We start from the raw sequence: 18,977 nt of genomic DNA, 5'->3' as shown, positions 1-18,977 counted from the left end.
ACGGAATGGTAAGCAAGTGCAGGGGCGGCAGCAGCTTTCCTTGCCACCCTGTGCCAAGAGGCTCAGGTACATCCCCAGCCTACATCCTTCTAGCCACACTGCCAGAGTGATGTTCCCACCATGCTGAGTCCCGTTCAGCTACAGGGCTGAGAAACCATAATGCTGGACTCTACACCTCCCCACAAGGCTTCACCAGGACCTGTAGGGCTCCGGTATTACCCTACTCTCCAGCTGGTGCACTCAAGCCAGGGGGAGGAGGGTTAAGCATAGCCCCTCCAAGTCCACAGGCTGGACAGCCAGCTTGCAAACCCTCCTTTCCCACTGCCTGCAGCATTCAGTTGCTGGTTTAGAGAAAGAACCACACAGAGAATGGGTCACTAACCCCAGGTCCTACCTACGGACATGGGGCTGGGAACTGCCCTAGCAGAGAACTGGTTAGCATTAAGTACCCCTTGAAACCCCAGGTATCTTTGTGGATGAGTATCCCTGTGAGAGCCAGGCTCAGGCACCCCAAGGAAGGGAGGGCTAGGCAGGGCATACAGGGCTACAATGATGGCCTATAAACCCAGGTCTCAGTCAAACAGCTGTTCTAGGGCCCCGCCTACCATGGGGAAGAACAGCTGGCACAAACAGTATGGGGAGGGAAGGAGGGAGAAGCTGTACCCTCTCACTTTGAGCAGTGCCAGGATTTCATTGGTCTGGCCAGGCTTGGGTCGTTATGGTCCATGGACAAGGCCTCGACCTTGGCCTACCCTTGCAGCAAGAATGCTGGGGAGTCAACACAGTTGACAAGTTCCCCCAGCCTTGACGCCTGAACTCAGTGTTAGGCTCCCGTGGCTCACTAGCATCCTCGGTCTTAACCTGGATCCCATAGTCGCTAACTAAAGCCTTCCTACATTTTTCACATGGGCCAAGATCACCTCATCACTATGGGAAAATGAGAGAGGAGGGAGGGGAGAGAGAGCAACTGTGCACATCTAATTGGAAAAACAAGACAGGCTTCCAGTCTGTGCTGTCTGCCTAGACACTTGGTTACACTGCATGGCAATCGATTAGTGATGTCTGACTAGGTCATAGCTGCGGAGAGCATGGACTATAGATAAGCTATTCTTCTTTTATCATGTTTTCTTCTCTCTCAAGACAGGGCTTTTCTGTTTAGCCCTAGCTGTCCTGGAACTCGTATTTGTAGACCAGGCTGGCCTTGAACTCACAGAGATCCACCTGCCTAAGCCTCCTAGGTGCTGGAATTAAAAGCATGCGCCACCTTACCCCACCCCCCAGCCTTTTTCATCCTTATTATTTTGTTTGCTTTAGATTTTATCTTTAATTATGTGCCAGTGTATATATCTATGTGTATATGCACTTGAATGCAATGTTCACACAAGTCAGAGAGAACGTTGGCTTTCCCTGCAGCTGGAGTTAGAAGCGGTTGTGAACTGCTGGACATGGATGCTTGAAACCAAGCTCAGATCATCTGAAAGCTGCATGAACTCTCAGCCACTGGCTGTAAAGCGGTTCTTACTGCAAACAATCAGTGGCACCAGTCAGGTGCGCTGAGGGCACAGAAGCAGTTGGGTTCCTGTCCGGGAAGAGTGGGCAACCTCAGAGACCAAAGTGCTAGGGAAGGAGCTGGGGAGACCTTGCAAAAGACCCCAGAGAACTGCAGGGTTGAACCCATGGGAAGGCTACCAAGAAGATCCTACAAAGAAGCCAAGAGCAAAGTCCCAGAGAGGACCCTGAGGGGAAGACTGTCTCAAGTTACCAGACCAAGCCCTCTGCACAAGCTGACTGACTAAAGTGACCCTCGAGGCAGTCACAGAAGGGGGACATGGTGGGTGGTCTGATGGGCCCAGGGAGCAGCTCTTCCGGGTCACAGAGCAGGGAAATGGGACAGTCACAGGTGGCAGGCTACCCCACAGATGATTACAGCAGGCCTGACTCAGGAGATAAGGGTCACCCCAGTCCCTGTATATTTCCACAGCAAACAGAACAAGGGGGGGGAGTCCCAAGAAGCACACAGTACTCCAGAACAAGTCCAGCAGAGAACCACACAAGATGAGAGGGAGGTCACTCCTGTGAACCCCAGATCCATAGATCATTCCTAAACAATGCTCCTTCCTACCGAGCCTCACCTCAGGGCTCTCACTCGGCCTGGCCTGGAGCACGGCTTATCCAGGAGGAGCCTGGCCTGTCCCTCCTCTTGGGTCCCAACTCCATTGTCAATATCTGGCTCCTCACTTAAATATGCCCCCCTCACCTCATCTTCACTCACTATTCCCCAAGAGAACGTCAGCTCCCAAAGGCAAAAGGGTTTCTTTGCCTTTACAGCTCTGTCCCCAGGGCTTTGAAGCTGGCAGGTGACAAACCTAATCAGCATTTGTTGAACAAATGAATGAGAAGAGAAATTAACAGTGAGCAAGGGAATTAATGAATGACTGAACAGATAGAGGAGGATCCTAAGACAGAACTGTGACATGTGCAGGTGGTACAGGACCTCTTGGTGTGCCCACATACCCAGGACATCAACCCAAGTCAGCATTCAGTTTCACCATGCCCTATGTGGCATAGTAGAGTTTGTGACCAACTGGACAACAGCCTGCAGGTCCATCCCACAGCAGAGTCAGCCAGCGAGGCCCAAGGCCAAGGCTAGGGATAGCCAACTTCATCAGGCGTCCCTGGCACACATCCTGTCAAGCACTGACCTGCGGGTACGTGGCTCTTGCACCCCATTGCCAGCAGCATGGAGCCAGGAGTGGGGGTAACAGACCGTGGGATCTGGTCAGCAAAGCCTGAGGCTTACAGGAAGTATGTTACCCCTGGATAACAGGAGGTGGGGAGGTATCTACAGTCGGGGCTCCTATAGTAGCATCACACAGAGTTCAGCTCACGTTCCAAGCATGATGTCATCTCAGGGAGGACCCCAGCATTGTATAAAGCACCTCACCTGTCTGAAGTGAGAGGGCAGCGCTTCCAGGAAGAAAGGCCTTCTCACGTATGTATAAGTGGCCCAGACCCAAACATCACGTTCCCCAGGCCCAAGGCACCACAGACTGAGCTGGTCATCGCACCAGGTCTGAACACATGGCTCCTTAGAATGTTGTTTCCTCCTTTGGGGCATCAGCCTTGCTGCGCCTCCATTTCTGTTCTCTGGCCTCTCTTTCCCAAACATAAGTTTTAAGCACAGTACAGTTTCTCATGGCTGTGCTCTGTGGGCCTTTGGGCCACAGAGAGGGGGAGGAGTAGGTGGGGGTGGGGAGTGAAGAGGCGGCTGACCTGAGGAAGGGCCTTGGGGAAGGCTGGGGAGATGAGGTGGGGAGGCTGAAAAGGCTGCAGGAAGGTTGGGCTAATGGAGAAGAGGGGGAAGGGGCATGGGTCAGGGGAGGGTCATGGGAAAGCTACAGGAGAGACCAGGGACTCCAGATCACAGACCCCAGCCTTCATCAAGTCAGCGGAGAGAAACTAAGAGGCCTGGATACCCACTAGAAGAGAGGCCCTCATTGTCCCCAGGGATCAGCAGAGTTCTGCTGATGGCCCAGCAAGGACTAGAGGTCAAAGAACAAGCATGAACCCTGGAAAGGAGCACGTGGGCACTACCAGGGGACAGACATGTTCCAACCTGTAGCTAGCCCATCAGGCCACACTCACCCCTGCGGGGTTAGTAACCACTAGGTCCTGCTGGTGGCATCCTGCGTCACCAATGGCCCAGCAGGAGATCAGAAGGTGCCTAGGGTCAGCTAATGATCCTAAATGCTGGGGAAAGGTCACAAATGGGGCAAAGATCAGGAAGGCAGGTGGGAGGGAGAGGGCTAGGGCAGCTAGAAGACACCCTGAGGCTGGGCATGCTCAGAGAAAGTAGATGAGCAATATGAATGGAGGAGGACAAGAAGAAGCCCCAGGCATCAGCCTGGAGGGCAGGGGGAGCCCCAGGCAGGACTTCTCCAAGAAATGGCTTGAACAGTATCAAGTTATGGTGGCAGCAGACAGCCATATGAGGGCATGCATAGGCATTCTTGTGGGTGCTCTCGTCACCCTACTTTACAGGTGACAGATTGAGAGCCCCTAACGTTAAATGGAAGTGGGTTCCCAGCTGGCCTGGAGCTGATATCTCTGCCACTAGTGATGGCTGTGAGGCAGTAGCTCAAACAGCAGATGGTAACTAAATGGTGGCATATAAGCTGGGGCCAAGAAGTGTAGGGTCCTAACACTGCCGTGGCTGCCCCTGGATGGTGGCAAGGGCTTGCTTTCTCCCCCCAGGCCTCAGCTGCTCCACCCAAGGCCCTGACGCTCTGAGAACACTGTCTGTCCATTACATGGCAAACATCCTTCACCACAGCTGGCTCTCCACCTAGGCCCTCAGTTCTTGGGGAGCCACTGTGCATGGGGCCTTGAGGCCAGGCCCTGGGGGCTCATGGGAAAGCATACTTGACTCACAATTAGAGATATCTCCCACACAGACACAGGTCTGTCACAGAAATGGACCATACCATCCAGGAGGGACAGACATGAGCCTAGACACACATACACACTCAAGGCAACTCCCACCCAACAGTGGCTTATACATCTCACACCCCTGCAGTCAACAGCCAGAAGCACGGTATACAACAGGCACATAATAAAGGCCCACAGAGAAGACTCGAAGGCCCAGCCCCCTGCATGCTCTACAGTAAGAGAGTAGGAACAGGACCCTGGCAGGGGCAGACACTGAGCCTCAGCCTTACAGTCAAATAAGCACCAAGACCGTGAGGGTTAGGAAGAAGTGGGTGTGACCTCAGTCTCCCTCCCCCAAACCACCTCAGTCCCAGACGGAGCAGAAACGAGTCTGACTGGGAATGGGGGTGTACACCACAGGGGCCCCACTGCGCGTGCCAACTCCACTGTCAATCAAGAAACAACAAAGTGTCCACTCAGTCTAGCCCCAGCCTAGACCATCCCACACTGGAATAAGGACTTGCTAATGTAACCCAGGCTGGTCTCAAAGTCACAATCCTCCTGCCTCCACTTCCACAATGCTGAGATTACAGACCTGCATCACTATCCCTGGCAGTCACCAGTGTCCCCACTGTGACCAAAGCAACATGGGCACGGCAGCCTGGTTTCAGAAGATGCGTGAGAGTAGCAGAAGTGGTACTGGGCAGACATGCCCCTTACCGTGTGGGAGCGGGCTATCTGCACCGGGTAGGAGATGCCATGGGGCGGATAGCGGGGTTCAGCAGCCCGCCATGTCTGTGCCACAGGCTGTGTCGATCCTGACATGGTGGTGGGGTCCAGGTAGCCTCTGAAGGTCAATACACTCTTGACCACAGCTAGGACTAAGGACTGGTCTCGGTCATCTGATGGCAGGCGACCTGGTCACAGGTGCCTGTGGAGAAAAGAGAAAACAAGTTGAGCCTGAGGCAGCTGGTCCACAGCCACAGAGGCCTAGTCCTTCTCCTGCCTGAGCCTCTCCCCACTGACAGCCCAAAGCCACAATGCCTTGCCTACCTTCCTTTCACAAGCCATATCCCCACTAGCCAGGGCTTCGACCAGCAGACTTGGGGGCCTCCGTTGTGGACAACATACCCACAGTCATCCGATGGCTCCCACACCCACCTCGGTCGGCCAGCTCACTCCACAGCTGGGACTTTCCAGGTCTCCAGGGCAAAGTTCTCCAAAAGCCCCTGGCAACTCCAGCTCACAGCTGCTGGGCCTGTCCCTAGATCGTGTGCTAACAACGCAGTACACACCAATGACCCACCATGGGTCACAGGGTGACCCAGGCAAAGCTTGTCTGCCCTGTTGTCCTCAGCCAGACTATCCTGTGTAATGCGGACAGAACATACATGTAGTTGACCTGGTGCCACTAGGAGTCAGGGAACTGAATGCTGAGGGTCACCTCAGGGACATCCAAGACCAGACACAGGCATTCTGGACAGGAGGGCACCAAACAGGTCCAGAATCCATAAATGCTACCTTTCAGGCCAGAGTCTCCAAGGCTAATAGAGGAAAAGCTCTGAGAATATCCCAGTGGTCTCAAGGATGGGAACCTGGATGCTGCAAGAGCCAGGAGTGTGAGAAGGCTGAGCCCCTCCCCACGGTCCTTCCCTTTCCTACCTGTCCCTCAGGCAAAACTCCCTTCCTTTTCACACTGCACCCCAGAGCTAAGGCTGGGGCTACAGCCCAAGGGGTCAAAGACAGGAGACTGACACAGTTCCCTTTAATTTTATCCTGACCCTTCCTTATAACTGCCCTCCAAGCAGCAGATGGCCGGCGTCGGCCAGTGAAAGGTCTCATGTAGAGAAACAAGCAGGGAAGGTGAAGATCGCAGGTCCAAAAGTCACAAGTCTCCAGTCTGAAGGTCCTGGCTACGTACCAACTATGTACGTTGGACCCAACCTACCAGTGTGAACTTCACATTCAAACCCTGACTCCTAGAAGAGTCATGTGGCTCAGACATGCCAATCAGACTGTTAGGGAGGGAGGCAGTGACTGGCACCTGAGGACCCAGTGGAAAGTCATCCTTGAGCTCTTTGAGCAGGAATGGCTTACTCTGACGGCCCTGGCTAACTCTGTTACCTGCTATCAAGAATTCCGGCTCACACAGACCACCACCAAAATGAGACGTGTCACGTGACACTTAAGAACAGAAGAGAGGCCAACGTGGCAGCTGTACTGTGCCTTAGGCAAGATGCTGCCTTGGGAGGGGCAGGGGCAAACAAGTCCACACCACACCGCCTGCCCGGTTTCAGTGCAACCCTACCCTGAGGCTGACCTCCGTCCTGTGTCACACAGACACCGTGAAAGGCCTCAAAACTGCTATTTGATTTGGGGAAACGCAGGAAGGCTGGGAGGTGCAAATGACCCTCCACGTCTATTCTCTTTGCCTGTGGAAATATAGGCACAGCGCCCACAGGCTCTAAAGGCTGAGAGAACGCCTTTCTAGGCCACCTTCGGGGAACCGCATGCCTCAGCCTGGCCTGGCTGGCTTCCACTCCAAAATTCATAGGGCATCCACTGAGAACATGGGAGCTGCATCATCCAAGGTCATCCTGCCAACCCCTTTCCAGAGACGCTAGGGACCCCATCCCATGAGTTTATCTGACCCACATGTCACCTCTTCTACTCTCAGTCTCGTTTGTAGCCCGCTTGGAAAACAAACACAAATTAGGAAAACAATTTGGCAGATTCTCAAATCCTGAAATACAAAATTACCGAGGCTCTGCAGCCCCGCTCCCAGGCACCCAAAGAACTGACAGAATCAGACAGACACATGCATGTTTGGAACAACCCCGTTCTCAACAATCACACGACAGAAGAGCTCACCAGCATGGCCTACCCATTCAATGCAAGCACTACTTGGCCAAAATAAAATAAAATAAAATAAATAGATCAGGGATACTGACATAGAGTACACCAGACGACTGCAGGGTGTTAACACTCAGTAAAGAGCCAGACATATAAGACTAAATACAGTGTGTGACCAAGTCACACAAATGTCCACAGGGGCACAACGCAGGTCAGAAAGAAAAAGGGTGGGTACTCAGGTCCCAAACGGGTTCTAAACAGGCTTTAGAACAGTCCTGAGAGGAAGGAAGCAGTGTTCAGGTGGGGTGCAGCATCACCACAGCAGGAGCCCAGAGGGGAGACTAGAAGTTGTGTATCTGAGAAGGCCACTGAATTAGATGGAGGGAGGTCACTCAAGGCCCCACAGACCATGAAGAGATAGATTCTGTTCCAGGAGCAATGGGGAGCCCCCGACAGGGCTGAGGGACAGTACAGCGTCAGTGTTTTGTCATGGGTAACACAGCTGTCAAGCCACTATAAACGTCCAAGCTAGAGACAGACTGTGGGATGGGGTGGCATCGACGGGGAAGGGAAGTGAGCAGATGGCACAGCATCGGGCAGGAGGCAGACAGAAGCCTTACAAGCTTGCAACAGGGAAGGGATATCTTCACACACCTCATGGCGGAGTGGCTGCAGCCCGAGGACAGCAGGTTCCTGGCGGCACAGCCTGCCAGGAGGAACCTGTCTAGGCAGTGCCAAGGGAGGAGCTTGGAGGGTAACAGGCTCTCAGTAAGGCAATCTCAACAGAGTAGCTTCTGTAGAACAAACAATGTCACCCTACAAGGGCAGGGACTGGCTGAACCGGGGGTGTGTGCCACTATAGTCACAGCCTATGGCAGAGATATCTTCCAAGGCCATCCCTGTGCAGCACCCACCTCAGGTGACATGTATGCCCACTCCTTTCTCCTCACGGTGCTGGCTGGCTGGCATAACCGGTGCTCAGCAAAGAACTGTGCCCAGCAGAGGAGGCCAGCTCCAGTTTTGTAAGGGCCCACCTCTGATCCCACCCCAAGGCAGCAACCTCCTTCTAGGACTGCAGGCCGGTATGTGGCACTTGCGGACACAGCCTGTCAGTGGCTCGGCTCAGACATGGAGATGGAATAATGCAGAACAGCAGGACAGCAGAGAGAGGCTCACAGGACGCGCTGTGTGCAGCACCAGCCTCCTGCCTTCTGCTAACAGACAGCACCCAATAACACCAAACTTACAGCAGAACAGGTAGTGACAGGGGCTCCCCAGAATTGGAATGTATGTGGCAGACAGAGACCAGAGTTCACATCCACCATAGGAGCCAGAGTCTTTGGGTAGGCTGACAGGTTCTCTTGGCAGCGGACCCCAGTAGGACAAGGTATAGCCCAGCTTCCACAGACACCAAGAGCCTTGTGGACAGGAACCACAATGGCCACCCACTTCACCGGTCAGATCTGCCCAGGAGCTCCCATGTTTCTGTGGGAGCCAGAGGCCTCCAGGCACACTATACTGCCACATGAGGACTGTGACTTCCAGGCATGCCTTCTATGGGGGTTTCTGAGGCTCCTGACAAACCTAGGCATTGGTGCAACTTTACAGGCTCTGACTCCCATGCCCCACATCATCCTCCCACCACACAGGGCTCTTCCTCCCCAACCCCAGCCCCAGCAGGGATCAAGCACGTGGTCAAAGCAATGGAGAAGAAAGGCCAAAGCACAATCTCTTGGTCACTAAGTAGAAATGATAACAAGAAAAGCCGCCCAATCCTAGACAGTTCCCCTTTCAACACAACCACATAAACTACTGTCCCAGTGGCTAGAACAGGTTCTGACACCAACTCCACCCTTTATGCTGCTGTGCAACCTTGAGCTGGGTAAAGACTTCTCTGTGCTTAGCTGGGAGGCTTCGCGGACAAGCTATCTATAAAGAAGTATAGGCCCATCTTTACCTCTAGAAACGCACTGTCCACTGTTGGGGGGAAGCCTCCAAATCCTCCAGCTTCTGTGTGGCCTCCCAGGGCCCACTTCCTACACTGCAGCAGCGAGTCCCCATCATGGCCCCATTCATTTGTATGAATGTGGTGAAGGCTGTGAGCCTGACACCAAGCACACCTGAACCATTCAACAGATGGAGAAACCAAGGCACAGGGAGCAGCTCTCCTCTGCCCAGGATCACACAACACCCCCAGACCTCGGCCACTTAGGCACTGAAGAAATCTAGTTAAGCAGGCTACAGATTCTGGCCCCAGCTTAGCCACATGGGCGTCCCTGGGCTATGGCTAGCCAAGGGCTCCTGCCAAGGCAGACAGAGCTACTTATTCCTCAGGGCTTCCCTTGCACTTAATTTGATTACTGTGCATGTGTACACATGCAGAGACCAGAGGCCAAGCTTGGTGTCATCCCTCAGGAGCCGAGCACCTTGTGTTTTGAGACAGGATCTCTCCTTGGGACCTGGAGTTCCCTGAGGAGCTAGACCCATCAGCCTGCCTTACCTCCCCAAGGCTGGGATTACAAGCACATGCTATCATGCCTGGCTTTTCTCCATGGGCTCTAGGGATGGAATTGGCAGGACAAGCACTTCACTGACTGAAGCATCTCCCCAGTCCACTACTAAGGGCAGCTAAACCATAGCCGGTAATTCTCAGGCATGCAGGTCCCCACACCAGGTTCCCCAGCCTCTCTGGGTAGCCTAGGGTTGCCATCGACCCTCTCCTCCATCTGGCCATGGCAGTGGCCACTCCGCCCACAAAGAAGAAGAATCAGACAATGGGCTGGGGTATAGATGTGGCGGGGTGGGGTGGGGGGCTGGGTAGCGACACTAGCTGAGGTGCTCTAACAGTCTGCCTACTCTAGGTTCTGGTACTGTGACTGCCAGGGAAGGTGGTCACTAGACAGAACCACTTGAGACATAAGCCTATCTCTCAGCAGGGACACAGCCTGAGACCCAGGTTCTTAAAGGCTGGGCAGCCAGGCCTGGGTCCTTCTGCACAAGAGACTCCAAAGGGGACACAGAAGCAGGTGGCTAGAGATAAACAGTGCCAACTAGAATGCGGAAGCGAGGCCTTGAAGAGCATGGGGGAGGGGTTTCAGGACAGAATTTCACAGGGTGAGATCCGGAGATCAACGGCACAACACTAAAAAAGGGCTCAACACTTCCCAACCGTGCAATTCAAAACACTGAGGTAATTACCACCGTGCAGGCGCACACACACACACACACACACACACACACACACACACACACACACAGCTCCTCCAGGAGGCCCCTTGATGGAAAGCCCTATATGTCCCAGAGACTCCACGCCCAGCACAATGAACACAAGCTCCCCTCTCCAACTCACCTTATCCAACAAAACCTGAGGCTGGCTGGGTCTGTCCAACAGTGTCCCGCCACTTGCTGGGCTGCAACCCATCAGCTCAGCTTGCCATGCAGGGGGGCCAAAGGGACATCAGAAAGACCTAGGCTGGGAGGAGCCTTTCAGAAACTCTGGCTTTAATGTAAGCCACGGGACCCTGCATCCCAGACAAGGCCGAGCCCCACATGCCCACCTGTTCACCTACCCGCATATTTGGCTGTCCAGCCACAGCTGTACAGCCACTGTATAATCTGTCTGTTCTTCCCTTCTCCTCAGGACGCTTCTGGAGGAATCCAGGAGAGATCATAGATGGCCTGAAGGGAATAGCAGACGGCCACACGCGCATGAGGACCAATGTTCCGGCTAGCTACTAGCTGCCCAGTGGCAGGACTCCTTCAATTCAGGTCCCTCCCCCAGTCAGCCCGGGGCTGACCACAGAACGACCTACCCGACCCTCCCTGTCAGCCAAGGGAGAGACCTGTGGCCCTGGACACCCAGCCAAGGGGACACCCACTCTGGACCAGCACAGACGGAACACATACAACAGTCACCAGTGATGGCCCCAACAACTCAGCGATGATGAACAGTAGATCTGAGGCTGTGCAACCATAAAGGGTCTGGAGGCCCTGTGGCCAGGAGCCAAAGGTAGCACCCAGATAACAATAGTCCCCAGAAGCAGTTCCAGGTGGACAGGACCAGCTCACCTGGGAAGAGGGTCTAGAGAGAGACTAAAGAACAGTCCCCAGGCCCTGGAGCACGCAAGCCAAGAGAGATTTTATGGACAACACAGATGAGGAGCTGGGCTGAAGTTCAGGAAAGTAGCTGGGAGGGCACCCTAGCCTAAATATTCTAGGCAAAGCCAGACAGCAAGTTCAACTTGGGGACATATGCCAGCATGGCCTCTGAATAACCAGTAAACCAGCCTGCCACCCAGACACAACGGAGGCCCAGAGGCCCAAGCCAGACCGGCCTGTGCCTTCAGACAACCAGTACAGCACCATGCATGGGAGCAATACCTACAACAGGCAGAACACCACGCCAGGCTAGGAGCCCTGGTGACAGTGAGCCATCCTCTGAGCCTCATTTACCGCAAAGAAACACTCTAGCGATCAACATCTGGCCAGTTAGAGGTGTACACTGGACCCCGTGGAGACTGCCAGAGGTGGTGACCCCAGCCTCCTTGGAGCACACCACCCCTTGTCTCACTGGCAGCCCCCCCACAGCACCCTACAACTAATTAGCACCAGCCAAGAAGCAGGCCTCGAACTCACTACGTGCCTGAAGATGACCTTGAACTTCTGAGCCTCCTGCCCCCAGCCCAGCAAGCACTGGGATCACAGGTGGGTGTCACGTCACCGGGCTCCTCTGATGGCTCTGCCGGCTGTCAGGGCAGCAAGCTCTCCTGCACAGGGCTGATGAGTGTAGCTCCAAAGAAAGAACATCAAGTGCCTGGATTCAGGCTGCCTGTGCCTGAAGCTCTGTTTAGTTACTTGAAACTTCTGTACTAAACACAGGAGGAAGCAGAGAGTCCACCCATTGTCATGGGAGACCCAAGTGAGTGATATCCAGACACCAACTGCTAAAGCTCCATGGGCTCAGATCTCCAGCCTCCAGATCCCTCTTCCATGCAGAATCGAGCAAGAAGGAAGTGGTCAAATGAGCAGGCACCTGGGTAGGATCCCAGCCAGTCTCGCCTCCTAGAGCCAAAGCAGGCGTGCCCGACTCCTCTCCCCGCTATTGGTGGCTCTGACAGGGACACAGGCCTTGTAGACAGTTCTTCAGAATCTGGGTCAGTCCTTGGCAGCACATAAACTCCACCGCCTGGCAGTAACTGAAGCAAGCCTCCATGAAGGTTCCACAGGAACATGGCGGCCTCTCTGAAGGCATGCCTGACTCAGCCAAGGAGCCCGGACCCGACAAGAGGCCAGCCAGGCCAAAACGACCCTGGATAGTGGGCCACACACCTGCCCCTACCATTCCCGACTAGAATTTAAAAGGGGGTCAGCCAGGCATGGTGGCACACATCTTTAATCCCAGCACTAGGAGGCAGAGGTTGGTGGATCTCTGTGCATTCAAGACCAGTATGGTCCACCTAGTGAGTTTCAGGAAGACGCAGCCCCTACAGGTGTCCTTTTCCCTAGGCCTCTCTGCTTGTTTTCCATCTGTGTGCCTGGGACAGCTCCATGCCACACAGTGAAGGGTGAGACTCTTTCCACAGGGCAATGCTACTTCCACCCCGGGTCTAAGTGGCCACCACGGTGACAGACCAATATAAACAGCCTCTGCCATCTCTGTAGCTCTCCTGGCATCCTACCCAGTCGTCTAACCACACTGACAGCAGATTCCACTCTGACAACATGGTGCAGGTGAAGAGAAAGGCACAGAGAGGTGAGTGGAGTGGCCAAAGTCCCACAGCAGGCAGGTGGCAAGCACAGGTAAGCCTCCTCCACCCATAGGTTGTTCGGGTGTCCTTACTGCGGTAGCCATGTTGCCCCATCCTGCCTCCTTCCTGAGACTCTCCCCTACTTATAATGGCACTGATCAGGGATGGGGCCACCCAAGACATCCAGGGTGATCTTATCTGGAGTCACCCTGCAAAGACCTGTCTTCTAAATGCTGTCACGGATTTGGGGTGCCCACACTTGAGCAGATCCTTGGGGTCCTGTTTGCTCCGCTGAATCACACAATCTCTTCTGAGGTTCTCTCCTAAGCAAACTTCCTCAAGCCCACAGCTAGGCCCTAGAGAGTCCCCAGGGAGCAGGATGGCACATGCAGGGACACCTAGGGGCATGGTCATGGCCCAGTGGCCCCTCTGGCTGGCAAAAAGCCAGAGTCTCATGCCCCAGGCTCTTGGGAGAGGCCAGATCAATGACTCATCCACTCACAGGCCAAGAGCTGGAGGTGCTTGGGGAGAGGAGAGAAAAATGCAAAGCAAAGGACCCGGCTGGGACTTGTACACAGAAGCAGAAGAAGAAGAAGAAGAAAAAGAAGAAGAAGAAGAGAGAGAGAGAGAGAGAGAGAGAGAGACACACACACACACACACACACACACACACACACACACACACGCCATTAATCCTGACCTTGAAACCTTGAAAGGTTCAGGGGTAGCCCAGTCATGTGACCCACACATCAGTCCTTCCTATCCTGCCAGCCCCCACATTGCCCATCCGCCTGGGACCTTGCTGTACGGGCCTACCATGACATCACAGGTGGAGGAGCTGGGAGCATGGAGGAGACTGGCCAAGGGACAAAGGGTGCATTGTCAAACACAACTGGAGGCAGAGGCGGATCTTCTGCATGTCTGGCTCAGTGCAGCAGGAGAACCCACCCCCAGTCTTCCAGAACAGGGCGGGTAGCCTGGGCAGTGTCTGTGCCAAGAAGAGAGCTCAGTCTGGGAAGTGGGCCTCCCAGAGCTGCTCAGGGCCTACCCTGAGCCAAGGATAAGAACAAGGCCTTGTGGGAAGGAAACAGGATAATCCCCTAAGCACTCAGTATCACCCTGAAGGCAGACAGACACACAAATACCATTCATCCCCTTCATACTGTGTGCCAGCTGTGTGCCACTTACCCTCTCTGAGCCTTACATGACAGGGTGATTCTGGGCTCAGCTAAGGAGTGCAAATGCTCACATCCCCGCCCTCTCCAAGGCAAAGCTGGCCTTCAGCACCCACATCCACACCTCAAGCAAAGAGCCCTACTTTCCTTGATCCCAACCCCACACCTCCAAGACTTCTCTCAGGAGCTAAGCACCCAGTAAACACAGAGTATGATATTCCATCTTCTTGGAGTGCCACAGGTCCATCAGGCCCAGCCACTGAGTCTCAGGATGGAGGACCCTGTCTCTAGACAAGGAACATACATACACACACACATATCACACACACATACATATGCATACATACCCTACGTTTACATACCCAAACTCATACCCTACACACATACACACAACCTACACATATGCCACACATACATATACCACACGATACATATATACATACATACACATAAACAATAAATAAAATTCTCTATCCTTTTTTTCTCTCTCTCTTTCACCTTCTACACTACACACCTACATATATACACACACATACCACTACACGCTGACCCCTCAGCCTAGAGACAGACCTGGGATAATGTCAAGTCGGGTAATTCCCAAGAGGCTCTCTGCGGGTGCTGCAAGTACAGCTGACCAAATCACCAGGGCCTAGCCTGAACATGTGTGATCCCACACACACACACAAGCTTGTACACTAACATCTAAAAGTGAAGGGATGGCATCAGGAGGGTGGAGACTGGAGAGGTGATGAGGTCATGAGAAGGACCTGAGTCCCTGCAACAGAAGCCGCCCATAGACAGCTGCCTGCACCCCTCCTTGGGGTGAGTCTACTGTTGGGACAGACCAGCCCTACTCAGGACGGCACCCGACCTGACCTCCACCAGTTAGCGTCTTGGTGGTGGGCTGACGGCTCCAGAGCTGAGAAGAGCGAGCAGTAGCTCCAAGGCCCCGGCCTGCGTATAAGAGCTCAGAGGGTCTCAAGGAGGTTGGCAGAATGGATACCTAGAAACCCCAGCTGGGAACAAAGGCACAGGATCAGTCAAGCGCAGACAAAGGAGTCGGCACAGTCTCTCGAGGGGTCACTGGAGCAGGTGGGCAGAGCATCTCAGGAGAGGCAGGTGCTACAAGCTTAAAGGTCCTGACACAGGACCATGGCTGAGGTCTACAAGCAAGAACAGCCTACCCCCTCCCTGCCTCTCCAGGCTCTGCCCAGGAAAATAGAGGACCCTAAACTATGACCTCTGCCCAGAAACAAGCCTGCACCACCCCACAGGATGGCTGCCAGGGCTTGTGAGCCAGCCCCTGGGTCTGAGCACTTGCTCTTAACACTGGTGCTTTTAGGGCAATGAACCTGGTTAGAGGAAGTAGGTCACTGGGGGTGGGCCCCAAGGTCTCCTAGTTCAGCACTACTTCCTGTCTGCTCTCTGCTTTCTGACTGGATGCACTGTGACCAGCTGTCACAGCTGCTCCACCATGATGGACTGTACCCACTAAACTGTGAACCAAGACAAATCCTCCCTTCCCTAAGCCACGTCTCAACAGGCATTTGGTCACATTAACAGAAGTAGTACAGATGGCGGTGGAAAGTTCCCCAGAGCTTAGCTCTGGGTCCCCAGCCTAGTCCTGCAGGGTGCTGAGGAACCTATGCAACTCTCAGGCATTTTGTCAACCTGACACAGGCTAAGGTCATCTGGGGAGAAGGAACTTCAATTGAGAAAATGTCCCCATCAAACTGACCTATAGACAAGCCTGTGGGGTGTTTCCTTGATCAATGACTCCCAGCCCATTATGGGCAGTGCCAATCCTGGACAGGTTATCCAGAGTTGTATATGAAAGCAGACTGAGTGAGCCACCTAGAGCAAGCCAGTAAGCAGTATTCCTTCATGACCTCTGCTTCAGTTCCTGACTCCAGGCTCCTGTCTCAGCCTCCCCTGGTGGATTATGACTTAGGGATGTGTGAGCCTATAACATTTTCCTTCCCAAGTTGTATTTGGTCAAGGTGATGTATTACTAGAAACCCTACCTAAGGCAGAACTACCTGGGTACAGATGGAGCAAGCTCAGCAGTATGTCCACTTTAGAGAGTGGCCATGTGTGGGGCTCTACCCAAGCCATGAAGAAGTTTCCACCCAGAACCAACAGTTCCTGAGAGACATGGTTTTCTCTCTCAGAGACCATGCCAACAACACAGCAGGAAAACCACAGAGATCATACCAACAACAGAGTAAAACCAGAGACCATGCAAATGATAAAACAAGAGAACCAGAGACCATGCCAACAGAGCAGGAGAACCATGGAGACCACGCAAACAGCAGAGCAGAACCACAGAGGCCATGCCAACGGCAGAACAGAACCACAGAGGCCATGCCAACAGCAGAGCAGAACCACAGAGACCATGCCAACAGCAGAGCAGGAGAACCACAGAGACTACGCCAACAGAGCAGGAGAACCACAGAGACTACGTCAACAGAGCAGGAGAACCACAGAGACCACGCCAACAGAGCAGGAGAACCACAGAGACCACGCCAACAGAGCAGGAGAACCACAGAGACCATGCCGACAGAGCAGGAGAACCACGGAGACCACGCCAACAGAGCAGAACCACGGAGACCACGCCGACAGAGCAGAACCATGGAGACCGCGCCAACAGAGCTGGAGAACCACGGAGACCATGTCAACAGAGCAGGAGAACCACAGACACCACGCCGACAGAGCAGGAAAACCACAGACACCACGCCAACAGCAGAGCAGAACCACAGAGACCATGCCAACAGCAGAGCAGAACCACGGAGACCATGCCAACAGCAGAGCAGAACCACGGAGACCATGCCAACAGCAGAGCAGAACCACAGAGACCATGCCAACAGAGTAGAACCACGAAGACACACCAACAGCAGAGCAGGGGAACCATGAAGACTATGCCAATGACAGAGCTGGCAAACCATGGAGACCATGCCAATGACAAGGTACGAAAACCAGGGTGATCACACCAATGACAGAACAGGAGAACCACGGAGACCACACTAACAACAGAGCAGGCATATCATGGAGACCACACCAACAACAGAGCAGGAGAACCACAGAGACCACGTCAACAACAGAACAGACGTACCACAGGGACCACAGCAATGATAGAGCAGGCGAATGATGGAGACCATACCAAAAACAGAGCAAGAGAACCACAGAGACCATGCCAATGACAAAGCAGGCAAACCACAAAGACCACGCCAATGACAGAGAAGGCAAACTATGGTGATCACACCAACAACAAAACAAATGAACCATAGATTATGTCAATGACAGAACAAGCAAGCCACGGTGACTGGGCTAACTACAGAGAACAAAACTGATCACACCACTGCCAGAACAGACAAAGCAGGCAATTACAGCAATGACGATAGACGGCAAACCACATGATCATGCCATTACACTGATGAACAGGTGGTTCGCAGCAGTCCCCACACTATCTGATGACAAGAAGGCAGTCGTGTGGCCGGCAAGATAACAGAGCAGGTAGGGGCAAACCTAATCACCCAAGTTCCATCCCCAGGACAGCCATAGAGAAAGTAGAGAACACACGCCCCCAAAACATGATGTAATGAAAACCTTTTTGTTGTTGTTTTCTAGAGACAGGGTTTCTCTATGTAAGCCTGCCTGTCCTGGAACTTATTCTGTAGATCAGGCTTGCCTTGAACTCACAGAAATCCACCTGCCTCTGCCTCCTGAGTGCTGGGATTAAAGGTGTGAGCCACATCACCCAGTTTAATAAAACCTTTTTAACAAGTACTCAGTTCAGGGGACTATGACCTAACGGTCACATAAGCCTGTCAAAGTGCTGACCTCTCACCCCAGCCTACAGATGAGGAAATCAGAGTTCTGAAGGCCAAGTCAAATCACCCAGCATACAAGGCAGATCAGGGTACAAACACAGGACAGCCTGGGTCTGGGAGCCATGGTCCTTCCTTCACATTTATTCCAAGGTACATGGAGACTTGCAAGATGTTCTTAGAGAAGCCACTGCAAGCCATGACCTTGTGTGCCCTTCCCAGAGATGCCCCAATGACATGTGCTTGAATCGCTAGAGTTCAATTTATCAGGGTCAGAACCAGGGAAAGGACACTGAGCCAACCAGCCTCAGTCACACCTCCAAATACTCGCTGTAAACATAAGGATGTATGCATATAATCATGTATACATTTGAGTATGTATGTGTACAAGTGTGTACTTTTCTTATGCTGCAGGCTCACTGGCCAACACCTGATACAGCCCCTCTCTCCCATAGCCAACCTTGCTCTGGGCTTCTAAGCAGGCTTCTCAGGAGCAGGGATAGTATCACTACTCCCACAGGACAGAACAGAGGTGGCCTCCCTCAGCTAGCACTCTCCAAGCAGACCCAGAGCAACACGGGCATTACAGGCCCCACTTCAGGACGTGGGAGGTCCAGGGCAGATGGCAGCAGGCAGCTGGCATAGTGGCCTAGACAAGAAAGAAACTACCAGCTGACTGCTGCTGGCCAGACAGGGGAGGCCCGGAGCCAGCACCCGGCATCGGCAACATCCGGTGTCACCTACAAAGAACCACTGCTACCTTCCACAGGAATACTGGTCCTCCCACCTGGGCCCAACCCCCAGGCCACACTGGGCAATGTCAAGGACCCAGGCTCAAGGGATAATAGGATAAACAGTCTTGTAGTGAAGGTCAGGTGGAGGCCTACCCCATGCCAGGGTCACTCTTGCAGAGTGAAGGGAGTGTGGGGAGAATAAGGGTCTTCCCC

The 18,977-nt window shown here is 53.6% G+C and overlaps 1 protein-coding gene across 21 annotated transcripts in view; it reads right to left on the bottom strand.

The window, feature by feature from the left end:
- Positions 1-18,977, bottom strand: part of Ncor2 (nuclear receptor corepressor 2) — a 155,753-nt gene that overhangs the window by 98,688 nt on the left and 38,088 nt on the right. For 20 of the 21 annotated variants that reach the window (XM_087903637.1, XM_087903632.1, XM_085678758.2 and 17 more), the window contains one exon: positions 5,149-5,359. In XM_087903637.1, coding sequence (XP_087759763.1) covers positions 5,149-5,253 — 105 coding nt within the window. In that variant the 5' untranslated portion in view covers positions 5,254-5,359. Of the gene's footprint in view, positions 1-5,148; positions 5,360-10,850; positions 10,960-18,977 lie in introns of all 21 variants that reach the window. The other variant, XM_087903625.1, reaches the window with a different exon arrangement.

The sequence above is a fragment of the Myodes glareolus genome, chromosome 2, assembly GCF_982192425.1.
Source record: "Myodes glareolus chromosome 2, mMyoGla1.1, whole genome shotgun sequence".
Classification (NCBI taxonomy): domain Eukaryota; kingdom Metazoa; phylum Chordata; class Mammalia; order Rodentia; family Cricetidae; genus Myodes; species Myodes glareolus.
The sequence above is the reverse complement of the archived record's forward strand: the minus strand, read 5'-3'. Positions and strand labels throughout refer to the sequence as shown.